Source organism: Buteo buteo, chromosome 7 (genome assembly GCF_964188355.1).
Source record: "Buteo buteo chromosome 7, bButBut1.hap1.1, whole genome shotgun sequence".
In the NCBI taxonomy this organism is placed as follows: Eukaryota; Metazoa; Chordata; class Aves; order Accipitriformes; family Accipitridae; genus Buteo; species Buteo buteo.
The window spans coordinates 12,580,801-12,596,656 of NC_134177.1; the positions used below are offsets into that span (position 1 = coordinate 12,580,801).

Consider the following 15,856-nt stretch of genomic DNA (forward strand, 5'->3'; position numbering starts at 1 on the left):
GGAGGAGGGCTGGGGCAGAGCAGCGATGCCAACAGGTCTGTCCCAAAGGCAATTTACGTCGTGCCTCAGTTTTCTACCTCCACCAGGGCTCTCTGGAGCGGCCACAATGCTTCCGTTGCCCAGATCCAGCCCAACTAACAAAGCATGACTGTGGGAAGAAATGCTGGAGGTCAGAGCTGGAGTGGATCCTGGGAGATGCTGCTCGCAGGAGCCTGGGGCTGAGGGCTTCTCCTTGCCTGCGGCAGACACTGCCTTGTGTACTGCTATTTAAAGAAACCCCTGGGAAGTAGGTTGGCTGTTTTTCCTCCTGTCTCCAGGCACTTTCCTCCTCTGCAAGAGGTGAGATCTACCCTCATGTCCCTCCCTGCACAGGTGGGAGATGGATCTGGCCCTGGGGGCTGAATAAAGGGTTTCATGTCCGGGGAGTTTGTTGACTCGTGATGGCAAGTGCGTGGGCAGGCAAATAACGGCTCTTGGCAGCGCGCAGGCGAGAGCCGGGAGGCAGCGGTGTCTGTTGTGGTTCCTGGGCCTCTCTGTGCAATACACAAGCCGCTGTTCCACGAAGCTGCTCTTAATAATTTAGAGAAGCTGCTGCTCTTTTTCCTTTTGCCCCTGTCTGAGCTGGTCACCCAGGTGCAGCTGCAAATTGAGCCCCCCCCTTACCAGGCTTGTCTCAGGGTTCTTGCTGAGCCCGTTTCGGATGAGCATCCCTGTCGTGCCAGGGACCTGGCTGCCGTCAGCCAGGGCAAAGCTCACAACATGGTGCTCGGTGCAGCTTTCTGGCTCCAAACTTCCTTTTTCCCTCTTGAAAGCGATGCCAGGGCTGTGCTGCCTGCCAGAAACTGGAACGGAAAGAAGTGACAACTGCTCGAGAGGGGAGAAACCCCAGTAAGGAGTGGCTTTGGAGGCAGCAGAGAGCTGCTGGGAGAGCATAAAACCTAGCGGAAACAGAGAAGAGTCACTTGCATCTTACTTCGGTGGCACCATCAGCAGGTTTCTTTTTCCCTTACCCCCAGTAAAACCAGTGCAGCCTTGTGGGAGCCAGCTCAGGCGCTGGAAGGGGTGAGGCATGCCAAGCACTGCAGTTTGTCCCCTGTGGGGGCTGGGGAGTCCCTGAGAAACCTCCAGAGGGGACTAGATGGGATGAATATCCATCTGGGCTGGCTTTCACCCTTCCTCAGGGCAGGACAGTGGATGTGGTGGCCCCCCTTGGTCCCTGGTGCCACTGAAGGCTCCCAGAAGCCCCCACGGGCAGTGCCGTTATCTCCCACAACATCCACTCACGCCAATGCATGGCTCAGCCCATTGGGGCTTTTTGCAAGCAGCAGCCCTGCTCCTTGCCCCAGCGGCTCCAGCAGAGACCTGCTGTGGCCAGCCGGGCTCGGCTCACACGGAAAGCCAAGGCAGGAGGCAGCCACAGCGGGTGATAAGCGGGAGCTCAGTCAGCAGTTTTGCTTTTGGCTTTCCCGTAAGACGTGACAGCGGCGAGAGGGTGGGCCCTGCTTCATATTTTCCGTCCTGCCTCTCGGGCAGTGGAGGTGCTGGGTCTTCAGCCCTTTCTGCGCTCCCTGGCTGCAGCCGTGGCTCCTCCAGGAGCGGTTGGGGCTGGGTCCCTTCCCCTCCTGGTGGATGGTGGTCTGCAGCCAAGTGGAGGCTCCCAAGCCATCCTGTGGGGTCGAAGGTGTAGCGAAAACATCTCCCACTGCCATTTGGGATGGGAGAACACCCAGCCTACAGCAGTGCCTCTGCCCCTCTGGTCCCCGAGCAGCCTGGCTGCAATCTTGCCCCTTGCAGGGAGCAAGGCTGGAGCCTGGGGATGTGTGGGGTGTGTGGTGGGGATGCTCCAGGCTGCCAGGCACCCCTGTTTGGAGGATAGGGTGCCCAGCACTAGCAGAGACCTGAGCTATGCTCCCCTGTGCTGGGCATGGCACCAGCTGTGCGGCCAGAGCAGGAACATGGCTGGGATGAGCTCCGGGTGGGATGCAGGTTTCAAGCCCCCAACTGAGCATCCCTGAACCAAGCAGTGCCCTGAGATGGGTGTCAGTCCCCATGCCCCAGCATCCTCCTTGGGGATGGGGAGCTGAGTGCATTCATGTGCAGGAGCTGCTCTTGTCTTTCTGTGCAAGCCAGGAGAGCAGCCACTCACGGTTTTGACTCTCCCTCCAGCATGGTGATATTAGTTCAGTCTTCCTGGAGTCACTGTGCGGGACCTGGAGGAAGTTGTTTTACCTCCCGTCCTGACAAGTCCCTAGTTCTGGCTTTCCCAGCTCCACCATCCTACATCCCTTGTTCCCCTGCCCCTCACTCCATGTCACAGCTCTCCCGCTTTTGCCCACCACTGCACCCATACCAGCTGGCTGCCCACTATTTGTGCCAACTGACAGGTTTATGCCCCTTTTCTCCACCCCAAATTAAGCAGGGACCCAAGTAAACTCATTTCAACCTATGTTGCTAAGGTTTGCATCAGGTTTTCTGGGGGGTGCTGAGCTGACACCCTCAAGTCCTTTGGCTTTTCCTGCCTGCACCAAGAAGAGGCTGGGCTGCGATGGGCCTGGTATGGTTTGGGGGTTCACCCTTTCTGCCACAGCTGCTTTGCTGTCTCTGGAGGGGCGTGGGTGGCAGGGTTTCAGTGGCCTTTGGTTTAGTCTGCGGAGAGGAGGTTTGCTGCAGAGCGGTTAGGCAGACCCTACCACCTGGCTCTGATTTTTAACTTTGCTCCCTGCAGCAGTGCAGCTGCCAGGGCTCACGCCTGTGTCTCAGAGCCACTGGCCACTGACAGAATAAGAGCAGGGCCCCAGCCTGGTCCTCAGCATCCCATTTTAGGAAAACTGAGGCTTACAGGAGTAGAACAAGGCCGCGTAAAATTAAATAGCACCTGGACCTGACTCTTTTGTGCTCTCAGGACGTGCAGTCACTGGGAATGACTCTTAAAAGGCCAGAGAGGACAGGGCATAGGTTTGGGTCTGCCCACCTCATTCCTACCAGCATCGTGATGCGAGCGATGGAGGATGCTCCCGACAGCCCCTTCCCCCATGCTTTGTGCTCACAAGTGCATAGCAGCCAAACCGGGGGGATTCCAATTCTTATTCTCCTGTATCAGCCCAGAGCAAGCATCCCCAGCCTAGCCATGCACACTCATGTGCGAGCACACACAAATGCTCATGAACACGCAGATGTGCACACAACTCCCCATGCAAATTTGTGTGCACACCCTCAGATTTGCACAGCTACTGCGTGCCAAATACATGCACGCGCCTGCAGACATATGGGCCCTCAACCCCATGCCAGGACCCATGCCAGGACCCATGTGCAGCCGAGGGGGTGGCTGCAGGCACCAAAGCTGCTGCATTTCCTGCACACTCTGGTCTGGCAGTTAGAGCAACCACTTCCCACCATGGACACCCTCCCCGAGGAGTAGCTGCCGCCACAGCTGGTGCCAAAATGCTTTGTCAGCTCCCTGGGACCGCACACCAGCTGGGACCTCTGGAGAGCACAGCTCATCCTCAGTCCCACTCTGGGGTTTTGCTGATGGGGAATGGCCAGACCCTGCTGGGAGACCTCAGAGAGCTGGGACTGATCCCTGTCAGCACCTGCAGGAAGCTGTATGTGTGACTTCAGCATGCCTGAGCTATACCTAAGCAAGCAAACCCCCCTATACAGATGCTTGAGAGCCAGCCTGGCTCCTTAAACACCCCAGCCTTGATTAAAGGTTATTGGGAAAAACATGTGAGCAAGCATCCCTTAAAGAAACCTGAGCCCAAAAAACAGGTCTTGAGAAAACTGGGCAGGCAGAGGAAGATGGAGAGGAAGAAGTCTTCTCCTGCTGCTTGCAGCAGCATCTTCGAGAGCCACGCCATGGAGCAGCAAAGCACCATTCCTGCAAAAAGGGACATTGCAGATGCTAGGCAGAGAAGGGTCAATCAGGTTGTGTGGGAGAAAGGTTACTTACAAGTGAGCACTGTTCTGGTCACTGGGAGGTCTCAGAGCTGTGTTTTGGTGGGGAGAGGTTGGGCTGGAGGTGCTGCAGTGGGGTGTGTGGGTTATTTGGCCCCTGGGTTAATGGGGTGATCTGCGGGTGGGACTGGTTTGTTGGGCACTAGGGTGTGGGAGCATTGCCATGGCCTCGACTTGCTGGCAAAGCAGCTATCGGTCCTGGCAGAGACATGCTGGGATGAGCTGGTGGGTGCTGTGGTTGGTGGTGGGAGGGATGGGCTGCTAGGCAGGTTGCCTGGACCCTTAACCGTGGCCAGCTTGCACAGCCCTGGTGTGTTCTGAGGGGTCCAGGCTCACAGCATCTCCTCCATTCCATCCCACCAAAAGCCTCGCCCTGCCTGTCACCGAGCCTGCTGTAGGCTTGCAGAACATCTATGTTTCCTCCCGCCGCCCTCATTTTGCTTTCTCTAGTTTTGCTTTGAGTTGGCTCCAGGGTTTCTCCTTCTCTCTTTTCCTCGCCTTGGCGGGATGTGCTGCTCGAGGAGGGTGCCGGCAGGCCAGGTCCTGGCGTGCGGGGGCTCGGAGGGCCAGGCAGGAGCCCTCTCCACCGCCCCCAAGACCAAACCCACTGCCCATGGCACCGGGCAGAGCCTTGTCAGAGGGGGCCAAGCTCTCTCCCTATGCCTGGAGGGACCATCAGGAGGCCCACCAAATGAACAGGGAGCCCAGACCCTTGTAGGGTGGTACCTGCCCACATCTTTACATCCACCTCCTCCCTTAAATCTCTCCCCATCCCTCAGCATCCCTCTCCATCCCAGAAGAGCAGAGTGATGGAGCAATGTCCCCTCTCTACAGTCCAGCTTGAGCATATCCCCATTTCCAGAGGACCTGACCCCTGTTGCCTCATATCCACCCTGGGACAGGTGGGTCTCTACTCCAAGGGCTCGACTGTGAAGACAGTCCAGCCTGGAAGGGAACCTACAGCCTTTGCTTGTCCCTAGAGGTGGTGGGTTTCACCGTGACAAGGCGACAACCATTCACTGTCAACAGCAGCAAGGTCAGAGGGGGACGGGGGTGCAGAAGCTGGCGTGGAGCCATGTCCCAGGAGAATACAGGCGCCCAATTCACCATCTGCTTCAAGGAAGGGGAAAAAAGAGGATCCAGGAAACTCTAGATGAGTCAGCCTGCCTCGGTACCCAGAAAATCACTGGAACAAATTAGTAAGGCCACCAAGCGGTAAACACCGAGAGGGCAGCACTGGGGCTGAGATCACAGATTTAGCAGGAACATGTTGTGTCAAACCAACCTCATTTTCTCTTCATTAGTGTGATGGCCTGGGTACTGCAGGGAAAGTGGGAACGATGCTATCTTTGTGCTGCTTTACGTGACATTCTCATAAGCAAATTAGAGAAATGGGAAATTCTGCCACTGTGGTGGATGGCTACCCAAGAAGCTATATCCCATGAGCACTTATCAATAGCCTGTGACGGCAGATATCGCACAGGGGTTTTCTGGGGGAGCACAGCTCAAATGAAGGCAATATGCTATTGAGGGAGGGTGTAGGGGCCGTCTGGGAGGGGGGTTAGAAATCAAATTCACCCTGATGACCTGGAGAAAGGAGCAAAAATTCTCTGAAAGAACGACTGATGGAAAAGAATTGGGGGCGTTTAGTGCAGAAAAAGATGAGGGAAGTCTTCAGAGTGAGAAAAAAGCCCCGGTATTAAGCAAGCAGTGAAAGACAGAGAATTGTTTAGAGTTATGTCGTGTTGCTCAGACGGCAGTCCATCTGTCTTGCAAGCCTTGCTGTGCCCACGGGCACAGCATCCCCACTGCTGAGGGGATGTCCCGCTCTGCAGTCCTGCCTGGGGACCGGGGTTGAATGTCCCTTTCTGCCCCCCCTGGGGACTGCTGGCAGGATGGAGCCACCTGGGTATGGGGTGACCCCAAGGGGAAGGGATGGATGTCCCAGCAGGGATGGGGCTCCTGTGGGCCAAGCAGTGTCCTCATGAGTGGTGTGGGCACTTTGTCCCTGGGCTGGAGGAGTGGGGGACAGGGAGGCTGACACACAGCGAGAGTTGGAGAGGAGGAGAAAGAACTTTGGGAAACCTTCCTCCTCTCGCCTGGGCGGCTCACTCGGGGGTGGGAGCTGAAGTAAAAAATAATTTCGGGCTGTACGAAAGCGACAGGGAAATTACCACCCGGGCTTCACCTTATGTTTGACTCCTTCACGCATCCCGCAGAGGAGCCATGACCGGTGTGCCGGGATGGAGAGGACTGGCAGGGACTGGCCCTGGCAGGGGCTGGTCAGCCCGATGGGGTCATGCTAGGGCTGGGACAGGGCTCGTTCCCGGTCCCTGCCAAGGCCAGGCTGTGGGGGGACCTGCAGGAGCAGCTTTTGTTTCCAGGCAGGTGCCAGTAAGCGGCAAGGTGCTTGGGCAGCGCCGGGAGGTGTGTGTGAAGTGGAACAGGACGTCAAAGCAGTTTCGGCTCTGTGGGTGGTTCTGGGAAAGTCCCTTTAGTAAAAGCAAGTCAAAGGCTTTAATAGAGGGACCAGCACCGGGCTCTTTCTGAGAGATGACTGCGAGGGCTCGGCACATCGTGAGTCGTGATTTGAGTTGTGTTGCCATGATGTAACGGGGGGCTGGTTTCCATCACAGCCGGGTTTTGGAGGCAGGGGCCCGTCCCCATGCCAGTGGTGCCACCAGACCCCGTTGAGCGGTGTGCCTGAGGAGCAGCGTTTTGCCCCTGGGGCAGGAGCATGGGGAGCGGTGCCTGCCCTGTGGGGAACATCCCTCCTCCCTGTGGCAGCAGTCTCAGGGAGGAAGAGCTAGGTTGAAACCACAGATCCCCCAGATGAAGCGATTGGTTTGTTTGGGTGAATATGAGAGTGCCAGGAGAGAGGGCTGCCTCCCTGGGGGGCTCCTCCTCCTCAGAATAGCTTGATGTGTTTAATACAGGTGTGGCTGCCCTAGAATGAAAGGGGAGATGTCAAAACCTTTAGGTTTTTCCTGCATTCAGCCCCCTCCAGGGTAAATCTCAGCTCCTAATAGAGGGGTCTAGGGATGGGCGATGCTGCAGGGTGGGTGGCCCCATCCCAGTCACCCTGCTGGTGGTGGCTCCCCACGCCATGCTGGCTCACAGCGCTGCCAGGTACTGCACGGTGCCAGCCGCGAGGGAAGCCCTGCTCTCGCTTAGCTCCCGCTTTCCACACTGGGAGATTTGCAGCCCTGGAGACCCCTCTGTGGTGGGCTGCATGAAGGGGGCTTCTATAGTGAACCTACAGAAATGGGGGGCCAGTGCTCTGGCAAAGGGGTGAGAGGGGGGGCAGGGAGATCTGCTCTCCCTCTCTTCCTCCCCATGCACCAGACCTGAGCCAGGAACATCTCCTGGTCCCCACCTGTGAGCATCGGAAATGCTGGTGGGACAACCCCTCCTTCACTGTCCTGCTTGTAGGCTGCTGCCCCAGCCCAAGTGGGACCCCATGTCCCCATGGCAGGTGTCTTGGGAAGGGGGTGACTCAGGTCCTATCCACAGGTTAGGGCTTTGCTAGCTCTCCATAAGGATCCTGAAGACCTTGACTTGGCTCCTCTGCTTCCAGGAAACCTCCTTTCCTTCCTTCTAGTCCTGCTCCAGATCATAGCATAAAGGCATAATTAAGAGTGGAAGGACCTCAAAGCAGGGAAGACCCTCGAAGCTGAAGATGGGTTCTGCCCTGGGACCTGGTCACCTCCCTTTGCTCTTGCAGGAGGGGCAGCACTTGTTGTGAAGGTGTTGGAGGGCTCTTGGTATAGATGACTTGCTGGCTTTTTCCTTCCAGCAGTAAAGATCAGAGGCTCCCTGCCAACCTGTGGTTACTTGGACTCATCTACATCACCTGCCTCCCTTTTGGGATCTGGAGGATGAGCCTGATGTGCTGGTGCCTCTCAAGACCTCACAAACACTGTCACCTGCTGCCGGCAGCCACTGTGCCACTCTTGTGAGGACACAGGTGCTGTCACCTACATCCTCAGCAATCCCACTCCCCCAGCCAGCTCCAGGGCAGAGCCAGCCAGGAGGAGCTGCCATAACTTTCCATGGTGGCTTCAACCTCAGCAGCCACCTGGCACATTTTCTCCAAGGCCAGGCATTGTGAGGAGTTTTGTGCCCTCTCTGTGCATAGGATGGTTTCTTCTGAAAGCTTCATGCTAGACAAGAGGGTTTTATAGAATCATAGAATAGTTTCGGTTGGAAGGGACCTTTAAAGGTCATCTAGTCCAACCCCCTGCAATGAGCAGGGACATCTTCAACTAGATCAGGTTGCTTCAAGGCTCATCCAACCTGCCCTTGAATGGGGCATCTACCACCTCTCTGGGCAACCTGTTCCAGTGTTTCACCACGATCATTGTAAAAAATTTTTTCCTTATATCTAGTCTAAATCTACCCTCTTTTAGTTTAAAAACATTAGCCCTTGTTGTATCACTACAGGTCCTGTTAAAAAGTTTGTCCCCATCTTTCTTATAAGCCCCTTTTAAGTACCAAAAGACCACAATAAGGTCTCCCTGGAGCCTTCTCTTCTCCAGGCTGAACAACCCCAACTCTCTCAGCCTGTCTTCATAGCAGAGGTGCTCCAGCCCTCTGGTCATCTTCATGGCCCTCCTCTGGACTCGCTCCAACAGGTCCACGTCCTTCCTATGTTGGGGGCCCCAGAGCTGAATGCAGTACTCCAGGTGGGGGCTCACAAGAGCAGAGTAGAGGGGCACAATCACTTCCCTCGACTGGCTGACCATGCTTCTTTTGACGCAGCCTAAGATACGGTTGGCCTTCTGGGCTGTGAGCACACGTTACCGGCTCATGTCCAGCTTTTCATCCACCAGTACCCCCAAGTCCTTCTCCGCAGGGCTGCTCTCAATTTCCATGGCAAGCTGAGCTTGCCTTATCAAGCTGCAGATCTTCCTCTAACTTGAGACCAGTTATCATTTGGCATCTTATCTGACCTGCTCCCTGTCCTGCATCACTCTCCATGGGATGTCCTGGGGTACCTGTGCACCCAGAGAGGGGTGAGCGGGGGGCAGAGAGCTGCAGGCAGCCCCGACCCTGCTGTTTATACCTTCCCTGGGTGCTCTCAGCTCAGAGTACACCTCACTTCTTTCAGTTTTACGTGCGGTACCATCCTCCCCGACTTTCCACCCTGCGGTTTCATGTCAGGCCTTTTTCTGCTCGAGTTGGCTGAAAGTTGTTAAAAACAGCCTGTACTTGGTGGCAGTTATCGAGAGAGATAAGTCTACCTGGGGCTTTATCAGCTGCTGAGTCCCGTGTTTTCAGTGGGTTTCGCTTCCATTATTCCTATGCTGGGCACAATCTTTGCTGGTTCACCCCCGCTGCTGTGATAGTGATGGGCACAGGCAGCCTGGCAGGGGGTTTTGTTTCCAACCTCTCTGCCTACAGACAGAGCAATATCACGAGAGCACGGCTTCAGCAGGGTCAGGGGTTCATGTGTGGGGCTTGGGGAAACCCACCTTGTCCTTGCTTTGGGGGACATTTCACCCAGCCAGGACCTGGTGCAGCGTCAGCAGAGCCTGTTGACACAGGGATCGGGATGGGGCGGTGCTGCTCATGCAGGAGCAAAGGTTCCCCTCTCCAAGCACAAAGACGTGCAAAGAGGAAAAGTTTGGGGAAAAGACAGTTGCATACATGTATCAGCACTCAGAAGCTGCAAGCTTGACCTGCAAGCTTGGTCACTGATTCTTCGCCAGCTCCAGGTGGGATCATGGGGACCTGGCAGGATGTTTTTGCAGTGAAAATTGCAGATATGCACTTAACAGAGCCATGGACACTTCAGGAGGATGATACCCTGCAGGTGCACGTCCTCAAGCCTGGCTGGAAGGAGTTTGTGCAGCGCCATGCTCTTGGGAGGTAGGGGGCTGCCGGCTCGGTTCCTGTCGGAGTGCCACCAGGGACAATGGGCTACCATGAAGACCTCCCCCTTTCTCAAAGTGTGCTTGTAGGAAACAGCTTTTGACATGAAAGGGGCAGTTTGGAGGTGGGTAAGGCTCGGAGGGGCTTTCCCATTTTGTTCCAAGCTTGGTGGGTTATTGCCAAACTGGAAAAAATGACGATAATTGGAGGGGAGAGGAGTGTGGCAGCTCCATAGGGCCAGAGGGCAGCTGGTATTTGGCCAGAGTTTCTCCATGTTGGTGTCAAGACACAAAGACCTCCTCTGGCGAGCAGGGGTAGTTATACCACACTAGAGCCAAATCTTCTGGGTTTGCACCCAGAGGATGAGGAGAGGGAGAACCGCTGTCTGCTGGGACATGGGGTGATGCTTCAGCCGTCCCTGCATCTGCACCAGACTGCGGGGTCCTGGAGCACAGAGAGGCTGTGGCCCTGCATTGCTGATGAGAGGCCCCCTCCCAACCATTTCCACCCCAGGCAGGACCCCGGGTGTCGACCAGACACTCTGCCCAGGAGGCAGCAAATGGAGACCTTGGCTGCCAGCCCCCACGCAGATGGTGCAAGATGAAGAGCTGCAGTTTACACACCTTTTGACTCCTCAAGACATCTTCTTACCTGCCCTGCAGCCTCCACCCACACCTTCCTTCTATTTTTCTTTTTTTTTTTTTTACTTCCCCAGCCCCGGGTTTGATGTTGGCTTTCTGCTGAGCTGTGATGAGCCGGCACGGGTAAGGGGCTGGAGCCCCAAATAGACCTGGGGCCTGATGCTTCCCGCCCCCAGGACCCCCGCTCCTGGCAGTGGGGCCAGGATGGTCTAGGAGAGAGGACCAGGGTGGGCCCAGCAGGCAGCCTGGCTCCCAAAATCTTTAATGCTGGGGCCAGCCCTGAGCTCACACCTGTGTTGAACTCCCCAGATTGGCATCATGCTGTTAGGGGAGGACAGTTCAGTGTAAAGCTTGCATGAGTGAAGTTAATCCATGATCCCTGGCTGCCCTGGTCCCTACTGACCACATGGAAAGCTGGGGGCTCAGCACAGGGAGCCTGGGATGAGCTGATCTCCTCCATGCCCTGGCAGGTTTCGGTGCTCCCGATGCTTTCACGAGTGGTCTTCGGCCAAAGTGCACATGCTGTTCCACATGAGCCGGCGCCGGGGTCAGGGCACGGTGTGGATGCGAGCCTTTCGCCAGGCGTGCAGGCGGTGCCCCGACCCCCGCCTGGAGGAGCCCGAATTCAGCCAGGAGACTATGGAGAGGCTTACGCACAACCTGGTGCTAAAGATCCTCAAGTACTTCTACCACATGCCTGTCCAGCCCTCCGACCTACTGGAAGTTGTGGTGGATGCACTGGTGACGGGTCCACACAACGCTGCCTGCTGCGAGGGCTGCCAGCTCGGCGTTTGCAGCGCGTCGCAGCGGCTGGCCCCGGCGTCGGATGCCTGGGAGCCCTTGATGGATGCGGACAAGGCCAGGACCCATCGCACCCTGAAACGCCAGGGCATGAGGCCCTACACAACCCCAACCCACCACTCCTCGCCCTTTGGTAGCAACTTCCCCTGGAAATGCTGCTGCTGCACCGGCGGCTCTTTTCTCAGTGTTTTAGCAGTGCTCCTCTTCATCCTGCTTTATTTCACCGAGAAGTAGTGGGAGCTGGAGATCGCAAAAAGGAACCAGGGTGACGGCTGGGGGTGCTGATGGAGTGCCTGAAAATTGGATGCCCCAAGGTCAGCCCTCACCCATGGCACAGCGAGACTTCCCTGGATGCTGGGGGCATGGGAAGACACATCGGGGTGCCTCAGCCACACACCTCGCCCCACAGCCTCGGGGAGCCTGGTGGGTCTGATGGTTTCTTATGGGACATATTCTTCATGAGGATGACCCTCAGCTGCCCCATGCAAAGGATGAGGGTACTTGCAAGAATAAAACAAGCCCTTTCTTCTCAGCCCAAGGATGCATTTGTACTTCTTAATTTCTCCAAAGCCTTTTCTAGGTACATGTGAGCAGCTTGGAGGGAAGCTGGGGGCTGCCTTTATCCACTAGCTGGGCTCAGCTTCCAGGGAGGCACATCCCCATTCTCCCCTGCCTTTGGCCTTGGTGGAACTGGGCACCCAAAGCAGCTGAGGGGCACCTAGAGCTAGAGGTTTGCAGAAAAGACATGGGCAGCTGGTGCTAGTGGACACTGGCACTGCCTCCCATGACCTGTGTACAGCAACGTCTGCTCTGGCCCCATGTACCGATGAATGTCCCTTGTGTCACCAGGGACCTGGGGATTGCATCACCCTCCAGAAATATGTGGGTGCTGAGCTTTCAGGAGGCCACTCTTTATCAGGAAGTGTAGTGATAGGATGAGGGGTAATAGTTTTAAACTGAAAGGGAGTAGATTTAGACTAGATATAAGGAAGAAGTTTATTACTGTGAGGGTGGTGAGGCACTGGAACAGGTTGCCCAGAGATGCTGTGGATGCCCCATCCCTGGAAGTGTTCAAGGCCAGGTTGGATGAGGCTTTGAGCAACCTGGTCCAGTGGAAGGTGTCCCTGCCCATGGCAGGGGGTTGGAACTAGGTGATCTTTAGGGTTCCTTCCAACCCAAACCATCCTATGATTCTATGATTCTATGACTATGGCTCTGAAAAATACCCTGGCAAACACAAACCTCTCCCAGCTGGCTGGGCACCCTGTAGTGGGGGCAAAGGGTGCACAAGGTTGGCAAGCACAAGAAGGCTGTGGCAGCAAGTCCCAAGTCTCTGCCCTGTTAAGTCAATCACAGGGAAATTGTACTTATCGGGCTACAGGATCTGGGCAAAGGGAGGGATGCTGACTCCTGCCTGCTGCTGCTTCACCCTGCAGGGCTCAGGGGACCTGGTGGGCATCGTAAAGTTAGGAGGAAACCTGTTGTCCCCCTGCAGCCTGACACCCCTCAGCCTCTTACCTTCCCTGCAGGGTCTGGCAGGGTCTCACTCTCTCTCATGAGCTGTAAAACCAGTATGGTAACAGGAGGCTTCCCCCATCTCCCATGCCTGGTCCAGCCTCAGAGATGGTCACATCTCAGGTGGTGCTAGGCAAGTTTGTGCAGCTGTGCTGTGCCGCAGTTTCCCCATCTGTAAAATGGCTTGCAACCCTACCTGAGCCCTGGGGCACTTGGCTGTTTTTCGGGCTGTCTGTCAAACAAGTCCAAAGAGGTTCAGACCTGCACAGCTGCCAAGGCAGCTGCATCCATCCCCTCCTGACTTTCCAAATGATTTGATGCTGAAGATGGACATGGTAGGAAGAAAGATGGACTGAAGGAAAGGCAATATCCAAACCCAGCGTCATCGGTGCAGCTTGTACAGCATCAAACTCTGGCTATGCATCTTCCCAGGTGCTCTCTTCCTTGCTGTGCTCTGCAGGGCCTTTTACACTGCTCATATGGGTTTGGTTTTTTTGCTAGTGCAAGGTTCTCTCATATTTTCATATCTGCAACCTGCAGGTTATTGGTCAAAAAAATGAAAATAAGAAGAAAACCCTTCGTGATCCAGGGGCCATGTGGATTTTGTTTCTTAAGTGCTCTGTCCTGCTCATCCCACCAACTCTCCTTCCCCAGCACCTTCCCTCGTCCTCAGCCTCTGCAGCCCTGGCCGTGGCGCCAGCAGATGGAGCTGCGAGATCTCTGGCACTGCGCTGGGAAGCACTGGGACCAGTGACCCTCCAGCACTGGGACCAGTGACCCTCCAGCACTGGGAGGTGCCAGCATTCCCCAGATGGGGGATGCCCTCCCCCCCCATCCCTGTGCCCAGCTCCTTCCCTGTAGCGTGATCCCCCCAAACCATATACCGCATGGGTACGGTCCTGGTCTGTGGATGAACTGGTGTCTCTCCGTGATTTTCCAGTCTCGGAGCACTGAGATGCATACATGCAAAGCGTGGGGCCTCAAACCCCTCCTGGTCCCCAGTTCTGCCTGGGGGACAGTGGTGCCACCACAGTAGGGCTGGGGACCAGCGCGATGCCACCAGCAGGGACTTCCCTGGGAAGCAGAGCCAGCGTGACCTGTCCCCCTCTGACACCCCCTTGGAGCGAATATCAGTGGTGTCCCAAGCACTTTTGGCAGGGCAACAGTGGCTGAGGGAGTGCGTGGGACCCAAAGAGTCTTGTATCGGAATGGACCTGTCTTTCTGGAGGAGGTCCCTCCTTCCTTGGGGTGCCTGGGGCTGAGCGGCTCTGCTGGAGAGGAGGAGGCTGATCCTGCAGCCTGGACCGACTCCCCTCCTGCATGGCTCTCCCAGTGCTGGGAGCAGCCCGCCCTCTCCCCGCCGGCATTATGTCATGAAGCAGAGACATGGCCAAAATTCTTGCTGCCATTGCCCGTAGCCCTCTTCTTTCCATGCTGAGGTTTTCCCAGCCCCAGTCATCACGTCTGGCTGTCTGCAGCCTCCCCAGCCACCCAGCTGCTGAGGGGGAACTCCCTCGCCTCCGCCTGGGAAGCCAACTCTGGTGGAGACCACATCCCTGCAGGGGTCCTTATTTTCTTGCTTGGGTCTCTGCTCTTTTACAAGGGCAAAGCCATCCCTTGCTCCCCCGCAATGCCCTCTGCACACACCCCGCGCTCCCCCATCCACAGCCTTGTGTGCTTATACTGCTTTTTCCCTGGTCCCCTCCCCACCGCTGCCTGCTTGCCTGCCAGTCTCCTTGTGCTGTGCGTGCATGTGCCCTCCATCACGCAGCCCCTTCATCCCCTCCCCATTACTCAGAGACACCCATGCATACGCGGGCTTCTTAGCCACGGCCTCATTTTTGGGTTCTTCCAGGATACCCCTCTCCAATGTGCAGTTGTGCCCATCTCCCACTTGTTTCTTAGCAAACTGCCCTCAAAGTCCTGCTTTTTGTGGTTCTTGGCACTTTTGGAGCCCAGAGCAAGCCTCCAAGGCTCAGCTCAGCCCCTAAGGATGGTGAGCAGTGGCCAGCCCCCCAGCTGGCATGGTGACATCTCCATCCTGGGGAAAGCGGCTGAGGGATGAAGGATGCTTCTCTCCTCGTGAGTCCTGAGCAGGTCCTGGCTGTCCCCTCTGGTCTATCTGAGGTTGGGCTCTGCTGCAGCCAACTCTCAGCTCATGCCTGGCACTCAAATGCAGCCAGGGATGGGCAAACCTCACCCAGGGACGTTTAGCTGGCCTTTCACCACAGCCAGACTGATAAATTGCTGTCTGTGCTCCTGTCTCCCTGGAGAGAAACTCTCACCACTCCGGCAGGTTGCAAGGTGCCAGCAAATGCAAAGCCTGTTGTTGCCCTCACTTTTCTCCTCTGCTGCCCATTCCCAGCCCTCCCTCCAGCCAGATGCAGCGGCCACGAGGCACAAGGGTTGGCACTTGGCAGCACAGCAGCCTGGTGAGCAGGGGGCGAGGGCTGGGTTGCGTCAGGGATTTCCCGGCAGAGCTATTGATGGGAGGCGGAGGAGAGTCTATATTTTTGACTGATCTATTATAGGGCAGCAGTATTTTTTAACTTGCCCTGGAGCTGTCTAGGCTCAGATCCTAGAGATGATGGTTTAATGCTCAGGGGACCATGCCTTGATTTTGCTTTTTCTCTCTCCTCCCCTTCATCCCTCTGATGTCTCTGGACATGTTAGCAGATCTGTGAGTGAGAGAGCCAGACCTGCTGCCCTCCTCCCTGCTGCCAACCCAGAGGAGCCCGGTGCTGTTATTTCAGTTCTGTGCCATAGGAAAATACAGATCAATAACCCAGCTCTTAGCCCTGGATCCAGGCACATGATAGGAAACAGTGCCCATGATTTTAAGCTCTCTCCAAAGGCTGGATTTTCACAGCCTGTGATGCAGAGAAGAGATGCCCAGCAGAGCTGTGTCCCTGCCTCAGCTCCCATCTGTGCTTGCTGCAGAGCCTCTGCTGTGAAGACATGCTCTCTCAGTCCAACAGCTAGCGGGGATGGCATGATTTTTCACCCCTTTTAAAGCAAAAGTCACATACCTGTTATTTTTTCTGCATGTCAGCTGAACCCAGATTTAATTG

General features: G+C 56.1%; 1 protein-coding gene across 1 annotated transcript; it reads left to right on the forward strand.

Annotated features, from left to right (window-relative positions):
• Positions 1-9,618: 9,618 nt before the first annotated feature.
• On the forward strand, positions 9,619-11,504 carry LOC142033336 (receptor-transporting protein 3-like). Its single transcript, XM_075033235.1, has 2 exons — positions 9,619-9,825; positions 10,940-11,504. The coding sequence occupies exons 1-2, from the start codon at positions 9,680-9,682 to the stop codon at positions 11,502-11,504; spliced, it is 711 nt and encodes a 236-aa protein (XP_074889336.1). The 5' UTR covers positions 9,619-9,679.
• The last annotated feature ends 4,352 nt before the right edge of the window (positions 11,505-15,856 follow it).

Coding starts and splice junctions, on each gene's coding strand:
- LOC142033336 (XM_075033235.1), top strand. CDS start 9,680: ATGGGGACCTGGCAGGATGTTTTTGCAGTGAAAATTGCAGATATGCAC. Junction 9,826..10,939: donor CAGCGCCATGCTCTTGGGAG/GTAGGGGGCTGC, acceptor ATGCCCTGGCAG/GTTTCGGTGCTCCCGATGCT.